The 26,091-nt window shown below is 41.6% G+C and overlaps 1 protein-coding gene across 1 annotated transcript; it reads right to left on the bottom strand.

The window, feature by feature from the left end:
• Positions 1-916: 916 nt before the first annotated feature.
• LOC110502420 (synaptic vesicular amine transporter) lies at positions 917-22,110 on the bottom strand. Its single transcript, XM_021580445.2, has 16 exons — positions 21,965-22,110; positions 21,558-21,730; positions 19,079-19,439; positions 17,696-17,754; positions 17,471-17,554; positions 14,416-14,508; positions 14,225-14,314; positions 14,068-14,111; positions 12,780-12,840; positions 12,110-12,205; positions 11,205-11,283; positions 10,625-10,676; positions 6,431-6,494; positions 6,210-6,329; positions 5,867-6,000; positions 917-1,456 (listed from the first exon to the last, which is right to left on the bottom strand). Exons 2-16 carry the CDS (start codon positions 21,688-21,690, stop codon positions 1,355-1,357), a joined length of 1,572 nt encoding a protein of 523 aa, XP_021436120.1. The 5' UTR covers positions 21,691-21,730; positions 21,965-22,110; the 3' UTR covers positions 917-1,354.
• Positions 22,111-26,091: the final 3,981 nt, after the last annotated feature.

Raw genomic sequence — 26,091 nt, 5'->3', positions numbered from 1 at the left:
CAAACTGTTCCTGGATGGTTGGGAGAAGTTGCTCTCAGAGGATGTGTTGGTACCATTCTTTATTCATGGCTGTGTTCTTAGGCAAAATTGTGAGTGAGCCCACTCCCTTGGCTAAGAAGCAACCACACACATGGATGGTCTCAGGATGCTTTACTGTTGGCATGACACAGGACTGATGTTAGCGCTCACCTTGTCTTCTCCGGACAAGCTTTTCTCCGGATGCCTCAAACAATCGGAAAGGGGATCAAAGAAAATGACTTTACCCCAGTCCTCAGCAGTCCAATCCCTGTACCTTTTGCAGAATATCAGTCTGTCCCTGATGTTTTTCCTGGAGAGAATTGGCTTCTTTGCTGCCCTTCTTGACACCAGGCCATCCTCCAGTCTTCACCTCACTGTGCGTGCAGATGCACTCATACCTGTCTGCTGCCATTCCTGGGCATGCTCTGTACTGGTGGTGCCCCGATCCCGCAGCTAAATCAACTTTAGGAGACAGTCCTGGTGCTTGCTGGACTTTCTTGGGCACCCTGAAGCCTTCTTCACAACAATTGAACCACTCTGCTTGAAGTTCTTGATGATCCAATAAATGGTTGTTTTAGGTGCAATCTTACTGGCAGCAATATCCTTGCCTGTTAAGCCCTTTTTGTGCAAAGCAATGATGACGGCACGTGTTTCCTTGCAGGTAACCATGGTTGACAGAGGAAGAACAATGATTCCAAGCACCACCCTCCTTTTGAAGCTTCCAGTCTGTTATTCAAACTCAATCAGCATGACAGGATGATCTCCAGCCTTGTCCTCGTCAACACTCACACCTGTGTTAATGAGAGAATCACTGACATGATGTCAGCTGGTCCTTTTGTGGCAGGGCTGAAATGCAGTGGAAATGTTTTTGGGGGATTCAGTTAATTTGCATGGCAAAGAGGGACTTTGCAATTCATCTGGTCACTCTTCATAACATTCTGGAGTATATGCAAATTGGCATCATACAAACTGAGACAGCAGACTTTGAAAATTAATATTTGTGTCATTTTCAAAACTTTTGGACACGACTGTATAATACCACCCTCATCTGAACTATTCAGTAAATATGACTCACAGCAGTCTGCTATTACGGCCCATGAAAACCCTGTTTTGACACGGCCCCACTTCCATTGGATAAGGCTGTTGGCTCAAAATAAACACAGGGCAATGACAACAACTTTGGTTTGCTCTAGTCGTACAATAACAATGACACAGAACAGTGAAGACGGACACTCACAACGAAACAGCTTCGCTGTTAAAAATAATAAACATTGTATCTCTGTTTTTGTACAACAAAATAGATCCTCTGGAAGGTAACATACATGTCTGGTGTCCATTAATACTCATCGTACTCTGTCTCCATCTCTTCGTACTCTGTGTTCCCCTGTGTTGAGTATGATCGGGTCTTCATCGAGCAGTTAGAGTCCATCAAGATGGCCTGAGAAGATTACAATTGTATAGAGTCAGAATATAACCAAAGAATTTACCAGAAATTCTAAGAAAACAAAAATTAGCCACCAATAATTTGTTATCAAGGATCAAAGTTTCAGAGACAAAAGGTGGTTCTCGATTGAACACAAAGAGCTTTGTACTGTGGTTACATTGTAACAGTCATGTGGAAGACAACTACCAAGGCAAATTCATCCGCCTGTCTCAGTGCATTCAGAAAGTATTCATTTTGTTACATTACAGCCTTATTCTAAGATGAATTAAATTGCTTTTTTTCCTCATTAATCTACAACCAATACCCATGAAGACAAACCAAAAACAGGTTTTTAGAAATATCACATTTACATAAGTATTCAGACCCTTTAAATCAGTACTTTGTTGAAGCACCTTTTGCAGTGATTACAGCCTCGAGTCTTCTTGGGTATGACGCTACAAGCTTGGCACACCTGTATTTGATGAGTTTCTCCCATTCTTCTCTGCAGATCTTCTCAAGCTCTGTCAGGTTGACTGGAGAGTGTCACTGCACAGCTATTTGCGGGTCTCTAAAGAGAGGATAGATCGGATTCAAGTCTGGGTTCTGGCTGGGCCACTCGAGGACATAGAGACTTGTCCCAAAGCCACTCCTGCATTGCCTTGGCTGTGTGCTTAGGGTCGTTGTCCTGTTGGAATGTGAACCTTCACCCCAGTCTGAGGTCCTGATGACTCCGGAGCAAGTTTTCAACAAGGATCTCTCTATACTTTGCTCCGTTCATCTTTCCCTCGATCCTGATTAGTCTCCCAGTCCCATGCTTAACCGTAGGGATGGTGCCAGGCTAAATAGTTCAATCTTGGTTTCATCAGACCAGAGAATCTTGTTTCTCATTGTCTGCGAGTCCTTTAGGTGCCATTTGGCAAACTCCAAGCGGTCTGTAATGTGCCTTTTACTGAGGAGTGGCTTCCGTCTGGCCACTCTAACATAAGGCCTGATTGGTGGAGTGCTGCAGAGTTGGTTGTCCTTCTGGAAGGTTCTCCCATCTCCACAGAGGAACTCTGGAGCTCTGTCACAAGGCCCTTCTCCCCCGATTGCTCAGATTGGCTGGCCGGCCAGCTCTAGGAAGAGGCTTGGGGATTCCAAACTTCATCCATTTAAGAATGATGGAGGCCACTGTGTTCTTGGGGACCTTCAATGCTGCAAAAATGTTTTGGTACCCTTCCCCAGATCTGTGCCTCGACACAATCCTGTCTTGGAGCTCTACGGACAATCCCTTCAACCTCGTGGCTTGGTTTTTGCTCTGACATGCACTGTCAACTGTGGGACCTTAGACAGGTGTGTGCCTTTCCAAATCATGTCCTATCAATTGAATTTACCACAGGTGGACTCCAATGAAGTTGTAGAAACATCTGAAGGATGATCAATGAAAACAGGATGTACCTGAGCTCAATTTCGAGTCTCATAGCAAAGGGGCAGAACACTTATGTAAATAATGTATTTCTGTTTTTTTATGTATAATAAATTAGCAAAAATGACATTAGTTAGTTGCAGATTTTGCATGTGCAATTTATAAAAGCATTTCTAACTATGTACAGGTATTGTACAGTGGCTTACAAAAGTATTCACCCCCTTGGCATTTTCCCTATTTTGTTGCCTTACAACCTGGAATTAAAATCGATTTTTGGGGTGTTGGTATCATTTGATTTACACAACATGCCTACTACTTTGAAGACGCAAATTAGTTTTTTATTGTGAAACAAACAAGAAATAAGACAAACTGAGAACTTGAGCGTGCATAACTAGAAGGTGAACCTCTGTCCCAGTCTCTAGAAGAGGTTTCCCTCAAGAATTTCCCTGTATTTCACCTCACCAATTTGGACTATTTTGTGTATGTCCATTGCATGAAATCCAAATAAAATCTATTTAAAATACAGGTTGTAATGCAACAAAATAGGAAAAACGCAAAGGAGGGTGAATACTTTTGCAAGGCACTGTAACTGCCAAAAAAAAGGAAACGCCAAGATAAAGTGTCTTAATAGTGCCAAAACAGCTTCAATGCGCCTTCGGATTGTCTGGAACACTATTGTAGGGATGCAACACCATTCTTCTATGACAAATTCCATAATTTGGTGTTTTGTTGATGGTGGTGGAAAAAGCTATCTCAGGCGCTAATCCAGAATCTTCCATAAGTGTTCAATTGGGTTGAGATCTGGTGACTGATACACACACACACACACACACCTTTTAAACCTCCTATGCTCCTTTGAGACCCCTCTTTCAATGTCACTGAGCTCTCTTATTCCAGCCATGGTAGCTACAATAATGGGCAACTCTGCATTTTTATACATGACACTAAGCATGATGGGATATTAATTGCTTAACTAATTTAGGAACCACACCTGTGTGGAAACACCTGCTTTCAATATTTTGTATCCTTCTTTATTTTGGAAGTTACCTTTAGACTTACCTTTAGACACCATTCACCACCACCATCTACCACCAAAAGGTCAAAAGGGGAAACTTTATATAGTTCAAACACTTTAATAAAGCTGAATCCCCTGCTATCTGGTCATGTATGTGGTGTATCTGTTACAGCAAACAGTAAACATTCACACAATCTGTCCACCAATCCCTCCACCACAAGAGGCTGGAATGGAGTGAATGGCGTAGAATCATAGCTGTGTTCGAATACTCATACTAACCGCACTGATCGTACTATTTGTGACGTGAATTGAGTATATAGTATGCTTATTGGTCATAGTATGGATATAGTTAGTATGCCAAAAGTTTCCAGATGTCATACTAAATTCAGAAAAATACAAAGTATGCACGCAGGGGACACTATTTCCGTACTTTTAGGGCCCATAATGCAATTCTTCAGAAAATGGGTGTGGCTTCACAACGTTTTCAGATTTGAAGAAAATGGCGGAGAAAATGCAGCCGAAGTCTGACTAACTAATGACAAATGTTAAGAAAATGTTGAGCAATGTAATAAAGTAATGACTTTTCAAATAAGTTGCGTTACGTTGGCAGACAATTTGCTAGCTACACTATCCTTACGAACCGCATAGCATTACAGCAGTATGTACCGGTATGTTAGCTAGTTACCTAACGTTAGTTGGATACTAATACATCAAACTTGCCAGGCAGTATATTAACTATCTGCTATCTAACTAACCAAAGTTTATTGACTTGATTATTCACATCATTCTTAGCTAAGCGGTATAGTCGTTGAGCGTTTCAATAGACATGGTTAATTCTGGCTATCTACTCTAGCGCACAGTTGAATATGGCCGGTGTCGGCAAAAAAAAGCGGAATACATTTTTGCCAGCAGCACAGTTACAGTCACCAACGCTCTGGATAACATGAAAACAGCCTAACCAGCTCTGCTATGGCAAGTAAAATGGTCAGAGAGAGGTGTTCTCTCATTTGTGTCTAGAAATAGCTAGCCAACGTTAGCCAGTTAGCGTGGGTGCTTGACTGCCGTTGAACGCTCGGATCAACCCTACTCCTTACTCCTTGGCCAGAGTGTCCAGTGTGCTCTCTGAACGCTCCGACCGCACTGAATTTACAATCTGACAACGCTCTGGATTTACAAACGCCCAGAGCGCATTCTGGTACTGCAGATTGAATTTACGAATACCCCCAAAATCGTAAAATGTTTAGCTAGTCATTTGTTATGATAACAGGCTAGCAAGAGGTTGCATAGCAACAGCATCCACTTCCGGTAGACAGGCAAAGCTCTAGTATGCTCAACTGAAACGATACCATTTGTTTACAGTATACTAGAATGAACTAATAGTATACAGTATTTAGTATATACTCATTAAGTATGCAGTATACAGTATGTTTGCATGGGTATTCGAACACAGCTCATGTGTTTGGAATGGAATGAATGGAATGGTATCAGTCATTACTATGAGCCTGTCCTCCCCAATTAAGGTGCCACCAGGCACCATGTGCACAATCTATCCACCTATCCCTCCCCCATGTGCACAAATAAGCCATCCTCTTCCACCTACCCATACACAGCTTACTCATAGTCTAAATCAATTTAGTCTAGGGAACCAAAAGCAGGTAGAAGGTAGAGTGGGGGTGGCCAAAAGCAGTAGAATGCAATACACAGCGATGATGAGACCTGAACTGGTCAACTTAAACAGACAGCCCATTCAAAGTGTGTCTCATGATCAAAGAGTGTCTCGAGTTCCTCTCTCTCCGTTTCACCTGGTAGTGAAAAGATGGCAATAGTTTGAGCCTGTGGGGACGGCAATGGATAGTTCTCTCTGCATCAGATGCAGCTTTACAAGTAACCAGTATTCAAACGCATACCTCTGTTTAAGTGTGTGTAGTATGTTTGTGTGTGTGTGTGTGTGTGTGCATGCGTGCACACTTCTGTGCACATGTGTACAAGGTGTTCAGTGTCTCACCATTTTCTCTTCCCTCCCAGGAGGACTCCTGAGGAAGTAGCAGAGGGGAGCGAAGAGGATGTCCACGACGCCGATGATGGTCATGAGCCAGGGGAACCCAATGTTCTTTGCTATGGCGCCTCCAGCGGACGGACCTTCATCAGCAAAAGGAAGGTCAGTGAGCTTATAGAGGAGCCGGATATAGATTATTTCCCCCAAATTGACATATCGTGATGCCACTCTTTTCGTGCCACACCTCAAAAAAAAAAAAAAAAAAAAAAACATACATAAGAATGTGTGACAGAAATGTTTTAAAACTATACTATGGGACTGGGATATTTTCAAGCATCTGATGGTAATTTACCTAAAGCAAAGCCCATGCAGAAAGCCACATCAGCAATGGCGTACACAGTGCCATAGACTGACACATGTCTCAGGTCCACCAAATATCCCATGATTGGCATCATAGAGGAATCCACCATGCCTGACAAGAGACAAGAGAATGAGAAGTTCAGTAATATCTGTTACAAACCAGATGCTGATTTCATCATCTGTTGTTTCTCTATACAATACAAATTGACTTACCAATTGCAAAACCAACACCAAAATTCGGAAGTATCAGTCCATAGATGTCCTTAGCGAAAGGGACCTATGACACGACATAGTCAAGGTAAGGAGTGGAAGAGGATTTGTATTGATCAAATGTTTACCGTGTAATTCAGAATACCATCTTTATGTGGTCTAAGGACTTGAGGATCTTTGTTCTCGCACTACATTTGTTATCGCACAACACAATTGCATAAGGAACAACCATGAAAATGTAATTATCTGTGTCCAGAGAATTTACTGTTCTGACTGGCTTTTGAATTGACTTCTGATTGAACTCCCCTTCCCTTCGTAGACTCAAAATATGATTTGGAGACTAATGAGATAAAGTAGGACATTAAGACAGTAGGCCTGTTCCAATACTTAGAAAATTAATCCTTACTTCCTCCCTTCTTGTATGTAACCCCTGATCTGACATGACTGGGTTGGTAAAACCCTAGCTTTCACCTACACAACATGACCAAAAGTATGTGGACCCCTGCTCGTCCAACATCTCATTCCAAAATCATGGGCATTAATATGGAGTTGGGGACGCTTTTCACTAGATGTCACTGTTGGCACAAAGTTGGAAGCACATAATTATCTAGAATGTCATTGTAGGTCTGTAGCATTAAGATTTCCATTCAGTGGAACTAAGGGGCTTAACCCAAACCATGAAAAACAGCCCCCAACCATTATTCCTTATCCACCAAACTTTACAGTTGGCACTATGCATTGGGGCAGGTAGCGTTCTCCTGGCACTCTGAGCTCCCGAGTGAAGCAGCGGTCTATTATAAAAAATATAAAAAGATTTGTCCATCAGACTGCCAGATTGTGAAGCGTGATGCATCACTCCAGAGAACTTGTTTCCACTGCTCCAGAGTCCAATGGCGGTGAGCTTTACATGACTCCAGCAGACGCTTGGCATTGCGCATGGTGATCTTAGGCTTGTGTGTGGCTGCTTGGCCATGGAAACCCATTTCATGAAGCTCCCAACAAACAGTTATTGTGCCGGTACAAGAACTGTTTGAAACTCTGTAGTGAGTGTTGCAACCGAGGACAGATGATTTTTACGTGCTACACACTTCAGCATTCTACGGTCCCATTCTGTGAGCTTGTGTTACTTACCACTTCACAGCTGAGCTGTTGTTGCTCCTATACATTTCCACTTCACAATGACAACACTTACAGGTGACCTGGGCAGCTCTAGCTGGGCAGAAATTTGACGAACTGACTTGTTGGAAAGGTGGCATCCTATGACAGTGCCACGTTAAAAGTCACGGAGCACTTCAGTAAGGCCACTATACTGCCAATGGCTGTGTGATATATATATATACAGTGCCTTGCGAAAGTATTCGGCCCCCTTGAACTTTGCGACCTTTTGCCACATTTCAGGCTTCAAACATAAAGATATAAAACTGTATTTTTTGTGAAGAATCAACAACAAGTGGGACACAATCATGAAGTGGAACGACATTTATTGGATATTTCAAACTTTTTTAACAAATCAAAAACTGAAAAATTGGGCGTGCAAAATTATTCAGCTCCTTTACTTTCAGTGCAGCAAACTCTCTCCAGAAGTTCAGTGAGGATCTCTGAATGATCCAATGTTGACCTAAATGACTAATGATGATAAATACAATCCACCTGTGTGTAATCAAGTCTCCGTATAAATGCACCTGCACTGTGATAGTCTCAGAGGTCCGTCAAAAGCGCAGAGAGCATCATGAAGAACAAGGAACACACCAGGCAGGTCCGAGATACTGTTGTGAAGAAGTTAAAGCTGGATTTGGATACAAAAATATTTCCCAAGCTTTAAACATCCCAAGGAGCACTGTGCCAGCGATAATATTGAAATGGAAGGAGTATCAGACCACTGCAAATCTACCAAGACCTGGCCGTCCCTCTAAACTTTCAGCTCATACAAGGAGAAGACTGATCAGAGATGCAGCCAAGAGGCCCATGATCACTCTGGATGAACTGCAGAGATCTACAGCTGAGGTGGGAGACTCTGTCCATAGGACAACAATCAGTCGTATATTGCACAAATCTGGCCTTTATGGAAGAGTGGCAAAAAGAAAGCCATTTCTTAAAGATATCCATAAAAAGTGTTGTTTAAAGTTTGCCACAAGCCACCTGGGAGACACACCAAACATGTGGAAGAAGGTGCTCTGGTCAGATGAAACCAAAATTGAACTTTTTGGCAACATTGCAAAACGTTATGTTTGGCGTAAAAGCAACACAGCTGAACACACCATCCCCACTGTCAAACATGGTGGTGGCAGCATCATGGTTTGGGCCTGCTTTTCTTCAGCAGGGACAGGGGAGATGGATAAAATTGATGGGAAGATGGATGGAGCCAAATACAGGACTATTCTGGAAGAAAACCTGATGGAGTCTGCAAAAGACCTGAGACTGGGACGGAGATTTGTCTTCCAACAAGACAATGATCCAAAACATAAAGCAAAATCTACAATGGAATGGTTCAAAAATAAACATATCCAGGTGTTAGAATGGCCAAGTCAAAGTCCAGACCTGAATCCAATCGAGAATCTGTGGAAAGAACTGAAAACTGCTGTTCACAAATGCTCTCCATCCAACCTCATTGAGCTCGAGCTGTTTTGCAAGGAGGAATGGGAAAAAATGTCAGTCTCTCGATGTGCAAAACTGATAGAGACATACCCCAAGCGACTTACAGCTGTAATCGCAGCAAAAGGTGGCGCTACAAAGTATTAACTTAAGGGGGCTGAATAATTTTGCACGCCCAATTTTTCAGTTTTTGATTTGTTAAAAAAGTTTGAAATATCCAATAAATGTTGTTCCACTTCATGATTGTGTCCCACTTGTTGTTGATTCTTCACAAAAAAAATACAGTTTTATATCTTTATGTTTGAAGCCTGAAATGTGGCAAAAGGTCGCAAAGTTCAAGGGGGCCGAATACTTTCGCAAGGCACTGTATATATATTTTACACCTGTCAGTAACCAGTGTTGCTGAAATAGCCGTATCCACTAATTTGAAGGGGTGTCCACATACCCCTGTTTTTACAGTGCCTTGGAAAGTATTCAGAACCCTTGACTTTTTCCACATTTTGTAACATTACTGCCTTATTCTAAAATTGATGAAATAGTTTTTTTTTTTCCATCATCAATCTACACACAACACCCCATGATTACAAAGGAAAAACAGGTTTTTAGAAATGTGAAATAAAAACTGAAATATCACATTCACATAATTATTCAAACCCTTTGTTCAAGCACCTTTGGAAGTAATTACAGCATCAATTACAGCATTGCTACACAGCTATTTTCAGGTCTCTCCTGAGATGTTCGATCGGGTTCACGTCTGGGCTCTGGCTGGGCCACTCAAGGATATTCAGAGACCTGTCCCGAAGCCAGTCCTGCGTTGTCTTGGCTGTGTGCTTAGGGTCATTGTTCTGTTGGAAGGTGAACCTTCACTGCAGTCTGAGGTCCTGATTACTCTTTGAGCAGGTTTTCATCAAGGCCTTTCTCCCCCGATTGTTCTGTATGGCCGGGTGGGCAACCCTAGGAAGAGTCTCGGTGGTTTCAAACTTCCATTTAAGAATGATGGAGGTCACTGTGTTCTTGGGGACCTTCAATGCTGCAGAAATATTTTGGTACCCTTCCCCAGATCTGTGCCTCGACACAATCCTGTCTCAGAGCTCTACGGACAATTCCTTCAACCTCATCACTTAGTTTTTGCTCCAACGTGGACTGTCAACTGTGGGACCTTATATAGACAGGTGTGTGCCTTCAAATCATGTCCAATCAATTGAATTTACCACAGGTGGACTCCAATCAAGTTGTAGAAATATCTCAAGAATGATCAATGGAAACAGGTTGCACCTGAGCTCAATATCGAGTCTCATAGTAAAGGCTCTGAATACTTTTCAAAAAAACTGTTTTTGCTTTGTCATTATGGGTTACTGTGTGCAGATTGATGAGGAATTTGTATTTATTTAATCAATTTTAGAATAAGGCTATGTAACATAATAAAATGTGGCAAAAGTTAAGGGGTCTGAATACTTTCCGAAGGCACTGTATAGTGTTACCCAATATCCTTAGATGGACCCCCTGATTCTGATGATGCCACCAGGCCAAACAGCTACATTAATGTTAGCATTGTGTTGAGCTGGTTGCTAAAAGCTACCTGATAAAGATGTGTCTAGTACTCACACAGAGGATGCTAACCCCCACGAGGACCATCCCGATGAGAGAGCACAGCCATCTGGGAAAAGAGGAAAGAGCAGTTCAGGGTCTGCCAATGACAACAGTCAATGTCCCTCTCCCCTCCCTTCACTGTTGTTTTTGTTACCGCAAGCCCACAAAATCTCATTTATTACAATAATAAACTTCAAATAAATGACAGAGGAAGCAAATGGATCACAATCTGTTTCTTTGAGACTGGATTAGGACATTTTGAGAAACAAATGTTAGATTTTTTTTCAAACTTTCTAAAAGAATACTTCTATGACTACAGGCATTATTTGAGCCCTGAAACACATGTATTTTCATAAAGTGTGAGGTAAAAATCTATTGATTTAAATGTGACTGTGCACACACAACTGTGGTAAACAAACAAACGTTAGCCAAGCGGTTATAAACACACTGTCACGCTGTAGACTTCAATAAACAGCAAATACCCAACCTGCCTGAGAAATCTAATTTAGAGTTGCTCAATAGCACAGGAAACAGATACCAACATAGGAAAAGATAAGGAGACCGAAAAAAAAACGGGAGTCATTTCCCTCCCTACCTCCCCATCTTGTGCGCGAGGACGCCAAAGATGTTAGTTCCAATAAGGTAGGAGATGCTGGCTGGCACAAAGGCAACGCCTGGCAGAGAGAAAGATAGAGAGGGAGGGACAGAGATCAGTTGAGAGAGAGCAGGGTAGAGAGAGAGATAGCAGGGTAGAGAGCGAGAGATAGCAGGGTACAGAGGGGCCCAGATAAGCAAGCACATTATCCGTCTCTATCATAGGGCTCCAGCATATCTCCTAGACACAGTAATGAGCACTCCCACTCTCCACTCGCCCGCAAATGAAACCCTAATATCCTGTCCCCCTGCCTCCCCCCTATGTCCCTCCATCCTCTTTCTCATCCCCCATTTATCTGTGTGAGTCCTCATAGTCAATGCCACTAATAAAAATAAGTAATAATGGCGGGAAAAGAAAAAGAGTATTCGGTTTCACTAAAACGGGAGGTTCAATGAGGTGGAGAACGACTACAGATCCGTTTCAATGGTCATCTAGATACTGTATGAAGTTTTTGTGAATTCACAGTTATACGCCACAGTGTCATAATCAAGTTATTATTGTGCTATGCTGTTTCTTTTTGCTGTGTTTTTAAACCTCGAGTTCCAATGAAGGCCATTATTCTAAGTACATTCAGCAAGCAGGGTAGCCTAGTGGTTAGAGCGTTGGACTAGTAACCGGAAGGTTGCAAGTTCAAATCCCCGAGCTGACATGGTACAAATCTGTCGTTCTGCCCCTGAACAGGCAGTTAACCCACTGTTCCTAGGCCGTCATTGAAAATAAGCATTTCTTCTTAACTGACTTGCCTAGTTAAATAAAGGTAAAATAAAACATTTAAAAAGCAGCATTGGCAATAGGGGAAACAGGGTTGTCAAAAGGGACAAAAAGGAAAAGAAATGTCAAAATACCTAGCTGCCATTTTCTTGGACACATGGTCTCCATCATCCAAATAGGCAACGCTGGTTCTAACATTGCAATGGCCATGTTTGCAAAACAAATGGATCCTGGAAAAGAGAATGTGATTGAGGATAAGTGGATCTTGGGCCTGTTGTTCTCCATCTTTACACATTTTTATGTCCCTGACAGCCCCCCCCCCCCCCCCCCCCAGGCATAATACCCAGTATTAGGCTGCCCTGGCAAAAGGGCCTGGTAATTGAAGTGGTGGGGAATCTAACTGACACATAGATGTTGTTTCCCCAAGCACTTCAGCATCACACATACACCAACACACACAAGCAAATGTGCACGCACACAACACACATACACACTCTATTCTGATGCGGAGATGACCCCTTCTAACATGCAGTGCTCGCTCCCTCTCAACACTCTTTCTGGCAATAATACTGTTCTTAACCCAGAAATCAATTGGTAGGCTCAGTGTTTGTCTTTTCCTAGCTCAGGGCAGAAATTCAACCACTGGAATACAATTTGTTTGAACATCTCAGTCAGTTCTTCTTCCACATCTTTGCTCCCACCCAGTTGCTTTTCACTTAGTGTGACTGAAATGGGAAATGCCACAGTGGGTACTTCAGAATGAAGTAATAATATGACTAACAATAATAAATGATGAATTCTTACCTGCAGCAATGAGTATGTATGGATCTTTAATAAGGCTCCAAAGTGAGGACCCTTTCTGGCTCTGTAGAGAGAAAAGGGTCAGGAAATGTAGAGCTAAACAGAGCTATCAGTTTCATGTCAAAACTGATTAATACAAAAAGGCAGCCTCGAATAATTATGTGGTACCTAGTTGCTACAGTGCTGTCTGTACCTTTACATCATTCCACAATGATGTACAGTTACTATCTGTGCTTTCAGTATGCAAAGTGTTTGTGCACACTGAAATACCACTGTTCCTGCTCTTACAGTAATGAATAGGACATGTCCACACATAGCCATTGAGTTCACTAATGACTGGCACAGGTGTGACAATAACCTCTTGTCAGTTACTATGACAACGTCTTTAAGCTTAATGATCATGTATTCACGTCACTGTTAAAAATCTCAGCAACAGAGATTTTAATTTTTTTTAACTAGGCAAGTCAGTTAAGAACAAATCCTTATTTTCAATGACGGCATAGGAACAACTGCCTTGCTCAGGGGCAGAACCACAGATTTTTATCTTGTCAGCTTGGGGATTTGATCTTGCAACCTTTCGGTTACTAGTCCAACGCTCTAACCACTAGGCTACATGCCGCCCAGCAGCGATGTACTAATAGTGAGGATTATGTCATGTCCCCTTCCCTTTTTCCCTTTTTAATATTCATCATCCACAACTAAACAATGTATAAGCGCCATTGGTCTGATAATCACAGCCACCATCCGATTGGGTCTCTGTCACTACCTCCTTGGTATCCGTGATGACTGATATGCATCAGCCCCATAGATCAAAGTCAGAGGGGCTCTGATAGGAATATCCATCCCAGGCACATGTCTCCTCTAACTGGGATGGTAACCCATCATACCAGAGACCTACACAGCGCACAGCTCAGGCTGCCGCTCTGATATAAAAACCTGGCTGGAAGACACTTCCAAACGGATCATCACTCATGGCTGTCACTGTGAGCGGCTGAGGTTCATTTCTCTGCTTATCTGTTTGCATGGCAGAAGAGTTCTGACAGAGAAAAGTGTATTTATTCAGTGTTAAATTACTTGTAATGGCCTGTGCACTATTTGTATTCCCTAAACAGTGTAAAACACTTTAAGCATCTGGAAAGACGCTGTATGAATCCAATCAAATCACTTATAATACTCTATTGATCCCCGCATTCATATCACAGTGATCTGGTGATTGTGAACACATTCTTACACAATTCCAATGAATTTACATCAATAATCATAAAAAGAGCTGTCAAAGCCATACACTCACCTCTGGTTCCACCTTTGAGGGCTGGAGAATGAACAGTTGCAGTGCTGTTGGGAGACACAGAGGATGAACTTAGTTAGCATGCCTAACAGGTGACTCCAGATTAGAGAAAACAGAATATCTGCATTATGATAGACAGAAACATGGCCACATTACTTACCTCCATCCAGCACAGCCAGAACAGCCAGAATGAGGAAAGGCGCCGTTTTCCCCACAAACTCATACATGACGCTGCCGAATGGTGGGCCCACTGGGTGGAAGAAATTAAAGGTGGTCAATGATTTTGTGCCAACTGTTGCCTGTTACAGTAGTCTACAAAGAGCTCAAATACATCATGAATTGTGTACATACCCAGCACGCCCATGGCCAGACCACCCAGTGCTATCCCGATGGCATTTCCCCTCTCCTCATCATCTGTGTACACACTGGCAAGCATCCCCATCCCTAGAAGAAGAACAGAACATGTAAGCTCTTATATACAAATGTACATTTCACCTGGCCATATCTATTTAGTTGGTTTGAGCAGTCAGGGTAATATACAGTGCCTTGCAAAAGTATTCAGACCCCCCACATTTTCACAATTAAAATGTATTTAATTGTCTTTTAAATATATATATATATATTTTTTTTTACATACATAGAACCAGTCAAAAGTTTGGACACATCTACTCATTCAAGGGTGTTTCTTTATTTTTACTATTTTCTACATTGTAGAATAATAGTGAAGACATCAAAACTATGAAATAACACATACGGAATCATGTAGTAACCAAAAAAGTGTTAAGCAAATCTAAGTATATTTTATATTTGAGATTCTTCAAAGTAGCCACCCTTTGCCTTGATGACAGCTTGCACACTCTTGGCATTCTCTCAACGAGCTTCATATTCTGAGCACTTGTTGGCTGCTTTTCCTTCACTCTGCAGTCCGACTCATCCCAAACCATCTCAATTGGGTTGAGGTCGGGTGATTGTGGAGGCCAGGTCATCCGATGCAGTACTCCATCACTATCCTTCTTTGTAAAATAGACCTTACACAGCCTGTGTGTTGGGTCATTTTCCTGTTCAAAAACAATTGATTGATGGGGTGGCTACTTTGAAGAATCTCAAATAGAAACTATATTTTGTTTGTTGATTTTTGGTTATTTCATAGTAAAATGTAGTAAAATAAAAATAAACCCGTGAGTAGGTGTTTTTCTTTTTTTACCCTTTTTTCTCTCCAATTTCATCATATCCAATTGGTAGTTGTCTTGTCCCATCGTTGCAACTCCCGTACGGACTCAGGAGAGGCGAAGGTTGAGAGCCATGCGTCCTCCGAAACATGACCCCATCAAGCTGCTCTGCTTCTTGGCACACTGCTCGCTTAAGCCATCCGCACCAATGTGTCCGAGGAAACACTTTCCAGCTGGTGACCGAAGCCAGCTTGCAAGCGCCCGGCCTGCCACAAGGAGTCGCTAGAGTGCAATGGGACAGGGACATCCCGGCTGGCCAAACCCGGACTACGCTTGGCCAATCGCACGCCGCCTCATGGGTCTCCCAGTCGCAGCCGGCTGTGACACAGCCTGGGATCGAACCCGGGTCTGTAGTGATGTTTTTAGCACTGCGATGCAGTGCCTTAGACAGCTGTGCTACTCAGAAGGACTAATTGTAATTTTTTGTTAACAGTCTACACAAAATACTCTGTAATGTCAATTGGGATGAAAAAGTATAACATTTATAAAAACATTAATAAAAATGTAATAAATTAAAATATTGTCGTTGCATAAATATAAATAACCCTGAGTCCATACATGTTAGAAACACCTTTGGCTGCGATTACATAGGTGAATCTTCTAGGGTAAGTCTCAGCTGGATTGCGCAAGATTGACCTATTATTATTTTCTAAATTCTTCAAGCTCTGTCAAGATGTTGGTGATCATGGCTAAACAGAAATGTTCAAGTCTTGCCATAGTATTTCAAGCAGATTTAAGTCAAAACTGTAACTTGGCCACTTAGGAACATACACTGTCTTCTTGGTAAGCAACTCCAGTGTAGATTTCTCTCCCAGTGTCTGGTATGAAGCAGATTTGAAGCAGGGTTTGCTTTAGGATTTTACCTGTGTTTAGCCCTGTCCCGTTTTTTTAATCCTGAAAAACTCCCCAGTATTTGCTGATGTCAAGCATACCCATACCACGATGGTGGCACCACCACGCTTGAAAATAAGAAGGCAGTTACTCAGTGATGTGTTGTATTGGATTTTCCCCAAACATAAGGCTTGCATTTAGGACAAAAAGTGTATTCCTTTGTCATGTTTTTCTTGCAGTATTACTTTATTGCCTTGTTGTATACAAGATGCATGTTTTGTATATTTATGTTCTTCTTTTCTCTCTGTCATTTAGGTCATTATTGTGGAGTCACTACAATGTTGCTGATCCATCCTCAGTCCTCTCCCGTCACAGCCATTGAAACCACTTTTAAAACCACCAATGTCCTTAAGGTGACATCCCTGAGCAGTTTCATTCCTGTCCTGCAGCTCAGTTCAGAAGGACGACTGTATCTTGGAGGTGTCTGGGTGGCTTAATACATAATGCACAGCACAATTATACATTAGACCATGCATGCCACAAGAGGTATTCACTGTCTGATTTTTATTGTTACCTATTTACCAATCACTGCCCTTTTTTTATGAGGCTTTCGAAAAGTTCCCTGGTCTTTGTAGTAGAATCTGTGCTTGAAATTCAATACATAACTGAGGGACTTTACAGATGTATGTATGGGGGACAGAGGAAGTGTTAGTTGTTTAAAAATCATGTCATGTCCATGTAACTTTTCATGTAATTTGCCTAGCCAAATTTGACTCCTGAACTAATTTAGGCTTGCCTAAACAAAGGGGCTGAATACTATGCAACAACTATATTTTTGTTATTTAATTTTATATGAATCTTTCATTCTTCCACTTTGACATTACAGAGTGTTTTGTGTATATTGTTGACAGAAAAATGACAATTACATCAATTTTAATCCCACTTTGTAACATAAAAAAATGTAAATCTGAATACTTTTACAAGGCAATGTATTTCTTTATAGCATACTACATACATTATTAGTTCTTGAAACACTGCTCTTCATTTATCCCAGGGCTGCTTGCAACAAATCCTCTGTGACTGTTTGAATAGACACTTACCAGTGTCTATTAGGGAGTATTTGTTGTTCCTCTCACCACATCACCTTTCAATAACTTAACTAGAGATGTGTATAATAAATGCCTCATTGTTCAACTCGAGAGACAAAGATGCATACCAAGGTAGGCCTACTGTAATAACAAAGGGGAAGGTTCTGGGGCAACTGTATGTGCTTGCTGCTCCTGTCTCAAAGTGAAGCTAATCCTGAAAGCATCTATAAATGTCAGGGGTAATGCCAAGGACCTCACCAGCCACGGAGGAGCAGGAGGAGCCCACACCCTGCAGGGATCTGGCCAGAAACAGCAGAGTGTAGCTCGATGAGAAGGCGAACACTTTACAACGACGACAATAGAAATTCAGACGACAAAAAAAAAGAAAAGAAAACATCAATCATGAAAAAATATAATTGAAACACGGTGTGAGATCTGGAAACAGGTGTGGATGTGACAGGTGTGGATGTGGGTAATACTTACTAATGGTTGACAGGAACATAATACAGAACCCGGCAAACATGGGGATCTGGTATCCTATTCTGTAAGCACATTGAGACATCCTTTCTCAATACTATAGAATGTAATGCAATAATATATAAAACAAGACGCATAACTACAGCTCATCTAACATTAGGCAGTCTAGTAGAAGTTGGGCAGAAACACTCTTTGGCCTCGTACACACTGCGTTTGACACAATGGTTGTGATACAACTGATATTTGTGTGATACACACCTGGGAGTTGGTCTGCACAAAAACGACACAATCATGGTGCGGTGTCAATGCTTTTGTAAATATGCATTGTGTGTACTTAGAGCCTTGTTCCATGTACCTGACATGCATGACTTGCCTTGTGTTGTCGTTTCCCACACGGAAGGTGACTATGGGTAAATAATAGGATTCTATTGTTTGCTTTAATTACAGAATATTGTGGCGCCCGGCTGAGACGGTAAATATTAGCCTTGACGCATTTGTCTATAACTGAGCAGTGAGCACTGCTAGAGCTCAAACCTTGACTGACTTTACCCATGTGAGCATTCCACAAGACAATATTTCACAGTAATATCTCTGACAAATTGGTCTTTCTGAATAGGTGCGCTAACATACAGATATGTCTACAAAAGTACTGATCCTTAGTACAATCGATATTGAGTAATTTCAGAATACAGTACGTAGTAACAATAACTACAAGTGCTTGTAAAGCACTACAAGCAGGGATCCATACTGAATGCATGCATGCAGAGATGCATAAATCCAACACAAACCACTAAACAGGAATTTAGCTATATGGGAACAGGCTGGATTAGATCTAACTGACATGACATTTGGTCTCAAAATAGCAATATACAAATGGCAGCGTTCCATTTGACTCCCTGTCACTTGAAAAGAGTCTGTTCCTGGTCTTTCTCTCCATGGACCTTTGACTGATTACCCAAACGCAGGCCAAGCTGAGCCACCATTTAGCTCTGGGCTAGCAGGAAGCCCTGGCAGGCACTCACACTGCATGTGGCTTCACACTGAAGATACACATTGGCCTAACCTGCATGCCTGCTGTCATCTCATTTTAGTGTCATTCAAAACTACTTGTCTTAATTATTAGTATTATTAGTCAAATCAAGTCATAACTGTATGAAACCACCCCTTTATAACCATAATTAAAACATTTGTGCAACCAGGGAATCATTTTAAATGCTAAAACTCTTCATTAACTAAGGCAACATAAATAGACAGGTTTTACGAAACCTGAATTATAGTTGCCATGCAAGCAAGTTCACAGCTGGCATTTCATTGAAATAATCTAGAAATAAGTATGAAAATTAGTTAACAGAAAACACACCAACCAGTGTGATCATGTCAATCACCCACCTGTTGGTGAGAGGCCCAATAAAGGGGTTGGTGATGAGCTGTACGGTGGCCTTGGAGGCAAAAAGTAGTCCCACTTTCACATTCTCATTGAGAAGCTGGTCATCTGCTTTGGGGCAGTCAGGCTCTGTGGAATTGTGGGGTGTGAGAGCCGAGGTGGAAAGAGAGACCGCCTGCGCCTGATCCAAGGGTATGGGTGTGGAGTCCATTGGGCCCCCGCTGGTTACCCTGACAGAGTTGTCATAGAGGGACACGATGGTCTGGAAGGTTCCAGAAGGGGTGTGTGGGGAGGCCGTGGTGTGATTCTTGGCCATGTTGGCTGCTGCATCATCAACTGTGTATAGGTAGCTGGGGATGATGGGGACTACCAGGAAGAAAGGAGCAGAAAAACAGATCCTGAAAAGTGTTATATCTACTATAGTATATTCCGATATAACCTCATCATCCAAAGAAGTCTGTGTGGAATATAATTACAAATTTATTTCATATTTATTAGATTTTCGTAGCGGGTAGGACATTAGGACACACTCCATTTCTTTCAAAGGTTAAGAAAATATTGATTTGATTTAACTCATGTAGCTATAAATGTGCCAGATAACACAATAATTGGCCCCTTTAAGATGGTTTTAGCTTATTATTTTCATATTATTGTTATTATCATGCTTTTATCATATTGTTATTCACACCCTTGCTGTTTATCGATTTGTCTCCAATCACGTATGAGCATACACAGCTACTCTAGAGTCATTTCTGACTGAAAAATTCGGACATTCTTCCAATGCGCATCTGTATCCATTGCTCAATGGACATGTCCGGGAGACGTGACGACACGATCTCAAGCAAAATAACAGCATTCATGTGCACATCAATGCCATCCATAATCTATCTGATACAACTGGGAGATTCATTGGTAATGGCAATGCTGATGCTTTCAAGGAAATCAAGAGAGCTGGGCACCTTGGGACCAAAAATATACAATGGGTGTAGATGGATGAATTCCACGGCCAAATAATCTGTAGCGGGCCCACCATCCCGGCCCACCATAGTTTTAATTTACTAATTACTATTCACTTGGCCACGTGAAAGGCGATATAAATGATGACCAATTATTAACAATTAACCTCCCTGTGAACTTTACACTAAGGCTACATTCAGCTTTTGAAAATGCCTAAGGTTGTAAACAACTTGACACAATCTGATAACATGAATAATCAACAGAGGAAATGTTTAGGGAAAAACATTGTAGCACATAGGCCGCTTACTAATATGTTATTATGGGTATATTTACATTTTAATTCACAATATGTTGGATTTATGACCTATTTTATTCATTCATTCTGAACTTGGACTCAGGAGTAGATGTAAAAGTAGTAAAAGTAGTAAAAGTAAATTCGGGATGTTCCAATTATTTATTTACATTTTATTTCACCTTTATTTAACTAGGCAAGTCAGTTAAGAACAAATTCTTATTTACAATAACGGCCTACCTTGGCCAAACCTGGACGACGCTGGGCCAATTGTGCGCCGCCGTATGGGACTCCCAATCACATTCGGATGTGATGCAGCCTGGATTAGTATGATATGTTACATTTGGTATGTATGTATTCATTTGTGGATGTCCATCATCCATTTCGTATGATATGTTAAGAATTACAATTCGTACAATATGTAACGAATTTCCAAAATGTAAAATATGTTACGATTTCCAATTTGTTGTTGCTAATGTTAGCTAGGTGGCTAACACTAACACGTTAAGTAGTTGCAAAGTAGCTAAAAAGTAGTAAGTAGTTGCAATGTTGCTAATTAGTTAAAATGCTAGTTGTCTGTGATGAGATTCGAACACGCAACCTTTGGGTTGCTAGACATTCGCGTTATACACTCACCCACCCTACTTTCACTTCTGCCTTAAGTAACCTTCTGTTTTATGTATCATACCACACCTAACATATAATACACATTTTTGTGTCCATGATTTACGTTTACTATGTATAGTTTAGTCTATGAGACCAGACTGTCATTCTTACTCATTGTGCTATCTAATATTGGATATTGGATGAAAACCAATGTGTATCTTATTTGAATAAAATGTAACAACTGAAGTAGCTAGTGTCTAATTTCGTATATAATTAAAAAGCTTCATGCAAGGTAAAATTATGAGCAAATCATAGGCTTTAGACTGGACAATGTTTTTTTCTTTTTTGGGGGGGCAAGACCGAATAACTTTTTTTCCACACCAAAAATTATAATTGAACTACTCTAAACAAAAAGGAGAATACAACCATCTTATACAAGTGAAACAACAAAACATTGCATGGTTGAAAATAATATTGTCAGTTGTCCACATTGTTAATGGGTTAGTTTGGCTAGCAACAGACTCGAATTGTCCTTTAGACAGGTATTGATTGATACGTTTCAGTGGGTGAAACAACAGTTGACACAACAGTAACAGGTGTGAAAATAATATTTCCAAAGTTGCACCTACCGACCACCGTTAGAAGCATATTATCCAGCAGCAAGGCGATGAAAACGATGACCAGGGTCAACTTCCTCGATTGTCTTTCCTCTCTCATCCATGACAATAAATTAAATTCTCTCAGAGTGTCTAATCTTCCCATTTTTTGAGTCCACAAAGGAGCGAGCGAAAAAAGATTTGCTCTGGGGAAATAACAAACGTTATGGACACCAGAGAGTGACAGTCCTAAAAATGTGCTTTAGCACAATAAGCCTAATTGCAAATTAAGCATTCATACAAGGCGATGCAAAATGACTTGATGTAGATTGGAGAAGACTCAACTAAATCGCATATGTGTCATTAGAATAAAACAGAAATTGGGACATCTGCTTCAATAAATCGTGACCTGTAATGTGACATAATGGTTGAAATCTTACCTTAGATGCACATTAGCAAAAATCACTTTGCGGCTGCAAACCGTGGTGAAAGAAACGATATGTGCAGGGCGTTTTAGTTTCTTGACTGGTCCTTGACGTCATGCAACTTTTATCATGAACATCCTCACCTAGAGCACAGCAGTGTCTCGAGAAGGGTGCAACTGCAGCCCGCAATTCGGGGGCGTTCCTACATGTGGGCATTTCTGCATCTGCAGGAACCCCTCTTTATACTTCTATTGATCCATTTTAAACTCTTACTCCAGTATATAGGCAGGGGCGCTCCAGTACAGTAGATGGCAGGGATGCAACATAATGTTGGATGCAATACGCTGATAAACCTCACAGGCAGAAGAGGCGGGGGCGACAACGGTAGCTAGCTATAGCTAGTATACACCGACAAAGGACACAGGAGGGAGCCGTTCCGCTAATGTCATCCGTGTTTATCATGGCTAAAAAGGACATTATGTTTTCAGGAATTTTTACGATATGGCCAATTTTGACATTGTGGCTGTGGAATACAGTGAAAACCGTTTAGCACTGCCTTCTCCCAATCCTGATTCGTCCAAATAATCAATGATGAAAACCCAAATCCAGGAACTACTGCTGCTCGTAATCACATAATTCTACGTAAACCTTGACAGATTCTCGCTGTTTCATCTGTCCACGATAATCTGTCCACTAGAGGTTACGTTGAAGACAAAGTCGAAATAGTGAAAGTCTGTGTTTTGATGATGTTCATGATATGAAATCAATACAATCTGCAAAATTGTAATTATTCGCCTACCTCCTCATGCCTTTTGCACAAAATGTATATAGACTCTTTTTTTCCCCTTTTTTTTCTACTGTGTTATTGACTTGTTAATTGTTTACTCCATGTGTTGTGTGTTGTTGTCTGTTCACACTGCTATGCTTTATCTTGGCCCGGTCCCAGTTGTAAATGAGAACGTGTTCTCAACTAGCCTACCTGGTTAAATAAAGGTGAAATAATTATTTTTTAAAAACAATTCAATGTCCAATTCCATAAAGTTACACTACATGGTCAGCCACACCCTTTGCTGACAGGCGTGTAACCATGCAATCTCCATAGACAAACATTGGCAGTAGAATGGCCCGTACTGAAGAGTTCAGTGACCTTCAGTGTGGCACATTCATAGGATGTTTTCATGGCCGTGTAGCCGCATACAAGCTTAGGATCACCATGTGCAATGCCAAGCGTCGGCTGGAGTGGTGTAAAGCTCACCGCCATTGGACTCTGGAGCAGCGGAAATGCGTTCTCTGGAGTCACGCTTCACCATCTGAATCACGCTTCACCATCTGTCATTCCGACGGACTAATCTTGGTTTGGTGGATACCAGAAGAAGGCTACCTGCCCGAATGCATTGTGCCATCTGTAAAGTTTGATGGAGGACGAATAATGGTCTGGAGCTGTTTTTCTAGGCCCCTTATTAGTTCCAGTGAAGGGAAATCTTAATGCTACAGCATACTAGACAATTCTGTGCTTCCAACTTTGTAGCAACAGTTTGGGGAAGGCCCTTTCCTGTTTCAGCATGACTACTACTACTGTGCACAAAGCGAGATTCCTACAGAAATGGTTTGTCAAGATCAGTGTGGATGAACTTGACTGACCTGCACAGTGCCCTGACCTCAACCCCATCTAATGCCTTTGGAATGAATTGGAACGCCGCCTGTAAGCCAGGCTGAATCGCCCAACACAGTGCACAACCTCACTAATGCTCTTGTGCCTGAATGGAAGCAAGTCCCTGTAGCAATGTTCCGACATCTAGTGGAAAGCCTTCACAGAAGAGTGGAGGCTGTTATATCAGCAGAGGGGGAACCAACTCCATATTAATGCCCATGATTTTGGAATGAGATGTTCCATAAGCAGGTGTCCACAAACCTTTGGCCATGTAGTGTATTATTTTTTTTCCACTTCTGATTGGCATCATTGTAATTTTTTATCCAACTACAGTTTATCTGTTTAAGACTGACAATCTAGCATTTAAAAAAATAAAAATAATTGGGTAGCCTAATAAGAAGGCTACACTCCAGTTTATTCATAATCATACATAGGCAACAGCCTATCACAAGGTCTACAGTAGATGTGTGTATGTGCGTGCTTGTGCTTGTGGAAGTCATTTAAAAGAGATTTCTCATGGGGCTGTGAACCAAAAGCTGGAGCATGTACATGACCTGTACATGACCGATTGTCACATCTGCACATCTGCTCATGCTACGCCCTCTGGTGGTCATCCGGTGTCCTTTTGTCAGTTCTCAAGATCCTGTTGCTCTGCTGTGCTTGTTTCCCTGCCTCACACCGTCTTGTCCTCTCTTGCAGTTACCTCTCTGTCTCCTGTCTCCTGTCTCCTGTTCCACATCTCACCACCCAACCAACTTGCCCTGTATATCACTCACCATCACTCCCTTGGATTCCCCTTAGGACCTGTTTCCCTGTTCAACTCAGCCAACTCCAACCTCACTCTACACTTCTGGTTTTCCTGCATCTCATCTGAGCTATCCCGGTTCTGCACTCCATATTTCTCTGTGTACAATAAACATTTTGGTTCCATCATCCCGGCTTCCTCTTCAGAGTCTGCTCTTGGTTTCCCCGTTTCGCACCACGTAACAACAATATAGATCCTGTGAGGTCCTGCGAGGTAAAACTACTGGAACTTTTGTGAACTGTCAAAAAAACTTTATTTTGATCCCCTCATACAGGAGTAATAGGAAAGGGGGGATACCTAGTCAGTTGTCCAATGTATTCAACTGAAATGTGTCTCTGCATTTAACCCAACCCCTTTAAATCAGAGAGGTGCGGGGGGCTGCCATAACTGACATCCATGTCTTCAGCACCCGGGAAACAGCAGGTTAACTGCCTTGCACAGGGGCAGAACGACAGATTTTTACCTTGTCAGCTCAGGGATTCGATCGAGCAACCTTTACGGTTACTGGCCCAACCCTCTAACCACTAGGCAGGCCTAGTTCAATAATTTTGTGGAGAAAAAAAGTTATTTACATTTTTTAATACATATTTGTTTTAATTTCGATATATCAGGGGTTGCTGCAGCACCCTCAGCACCACTTACTTCTCGTGGCTTTGTAAAAAACGATACTCTTGTCTATTTTGAAAAGGACAGTAAAGTAAAGGGTGGCAATGGCACCATCTTGTGTTATATGACGTCTCTTGCATCTCCACGAGAATGCGAAACTGACACAGAGTAAGCCTATGTGTTGCCATAAACAGGGAACCACCTACAGTGTCTGTGCATCGCCAATTCTACGGAGACATAAAGATGACGTAGCTGTTATCTGTCTAGACTTCACGCGACTGTAAGTGTGATCACATTACATTTAATTGGCCCCAGATATATCCACGACCTTCATCCAGTTAAACTGAAGCAAATCTAAACTATATTGACATATTCAAACTATCATGTCACCCACCAGTTTACAGATCATTTAGTCCACATCTAAAGGATGTTGACCAAGAAGGCTCGTATTATAAAGATGGAAAAAATGACCTTCACTCTTTCTGCAACCCATGATGTTTTACCCATTGTAGCCTATTCACCTCCTTGACCTACTGTATGAGATCTCCAGCTCATTAAGTAACCATAGCCTCTTGCCCCTCCGGTTGGATAGCTGACAGCAAGTTTATCAATAACTTTTCTTACATTAAGTGCATTTTTTTCATTTTTTTGTGATTTATTAGTATGTTGCTGGTGTGGGAGTAGACCAAATATTTTGTTCTATTGGTTACCTCAAGATACACTAAGGGGAAATTGCTTCTGTCTGAAATAACACAGTTGCTTTCCTGAATTGTCGTAGGCCCATGTTGTTGCTACTGGGGTTTTATGAGATGCCGGTACAGTATGTTGGTTGGGATCTCCTGTGATTGGCCATTGACAACATCCCCCACTTTACAACACTGTTCTTCCGGTTGAGCTGTCAGACTTCACTCTCAACCTTTCTTTTTTCTCTCTGCTCTCTGAGAATTTGCTGCCATACTAAAAGGATATAAGCATATCGTATTTTGCTGTTCCGAATTTGCTGTATGAGTCTGATTTAAACAAGTTTTGATGTGTCACGATGTCTCACGTTGTTTCCCTCATGAAAAATGTAGACACCAC

The sequence above is a fragment of the Oncorhynchus mykiss genome, chromosome 23, assembly GCF_013265735.2.
Source record: "Oncorhynchus mykiss isolate Arlee chromosome 23, USDA_OmykA_1.1, whole genome shotgun sequence".
Lineage (NCBI taxonomy): Eukaryota > Metazoa > Chordata > Actinopteri > Salmoniformes > Salmonidae > Oncorhynchus > Oncorhynchus mykiss.
This window is presented reverse-complemented; position numbering and strand designations above follow the sequence as displayed.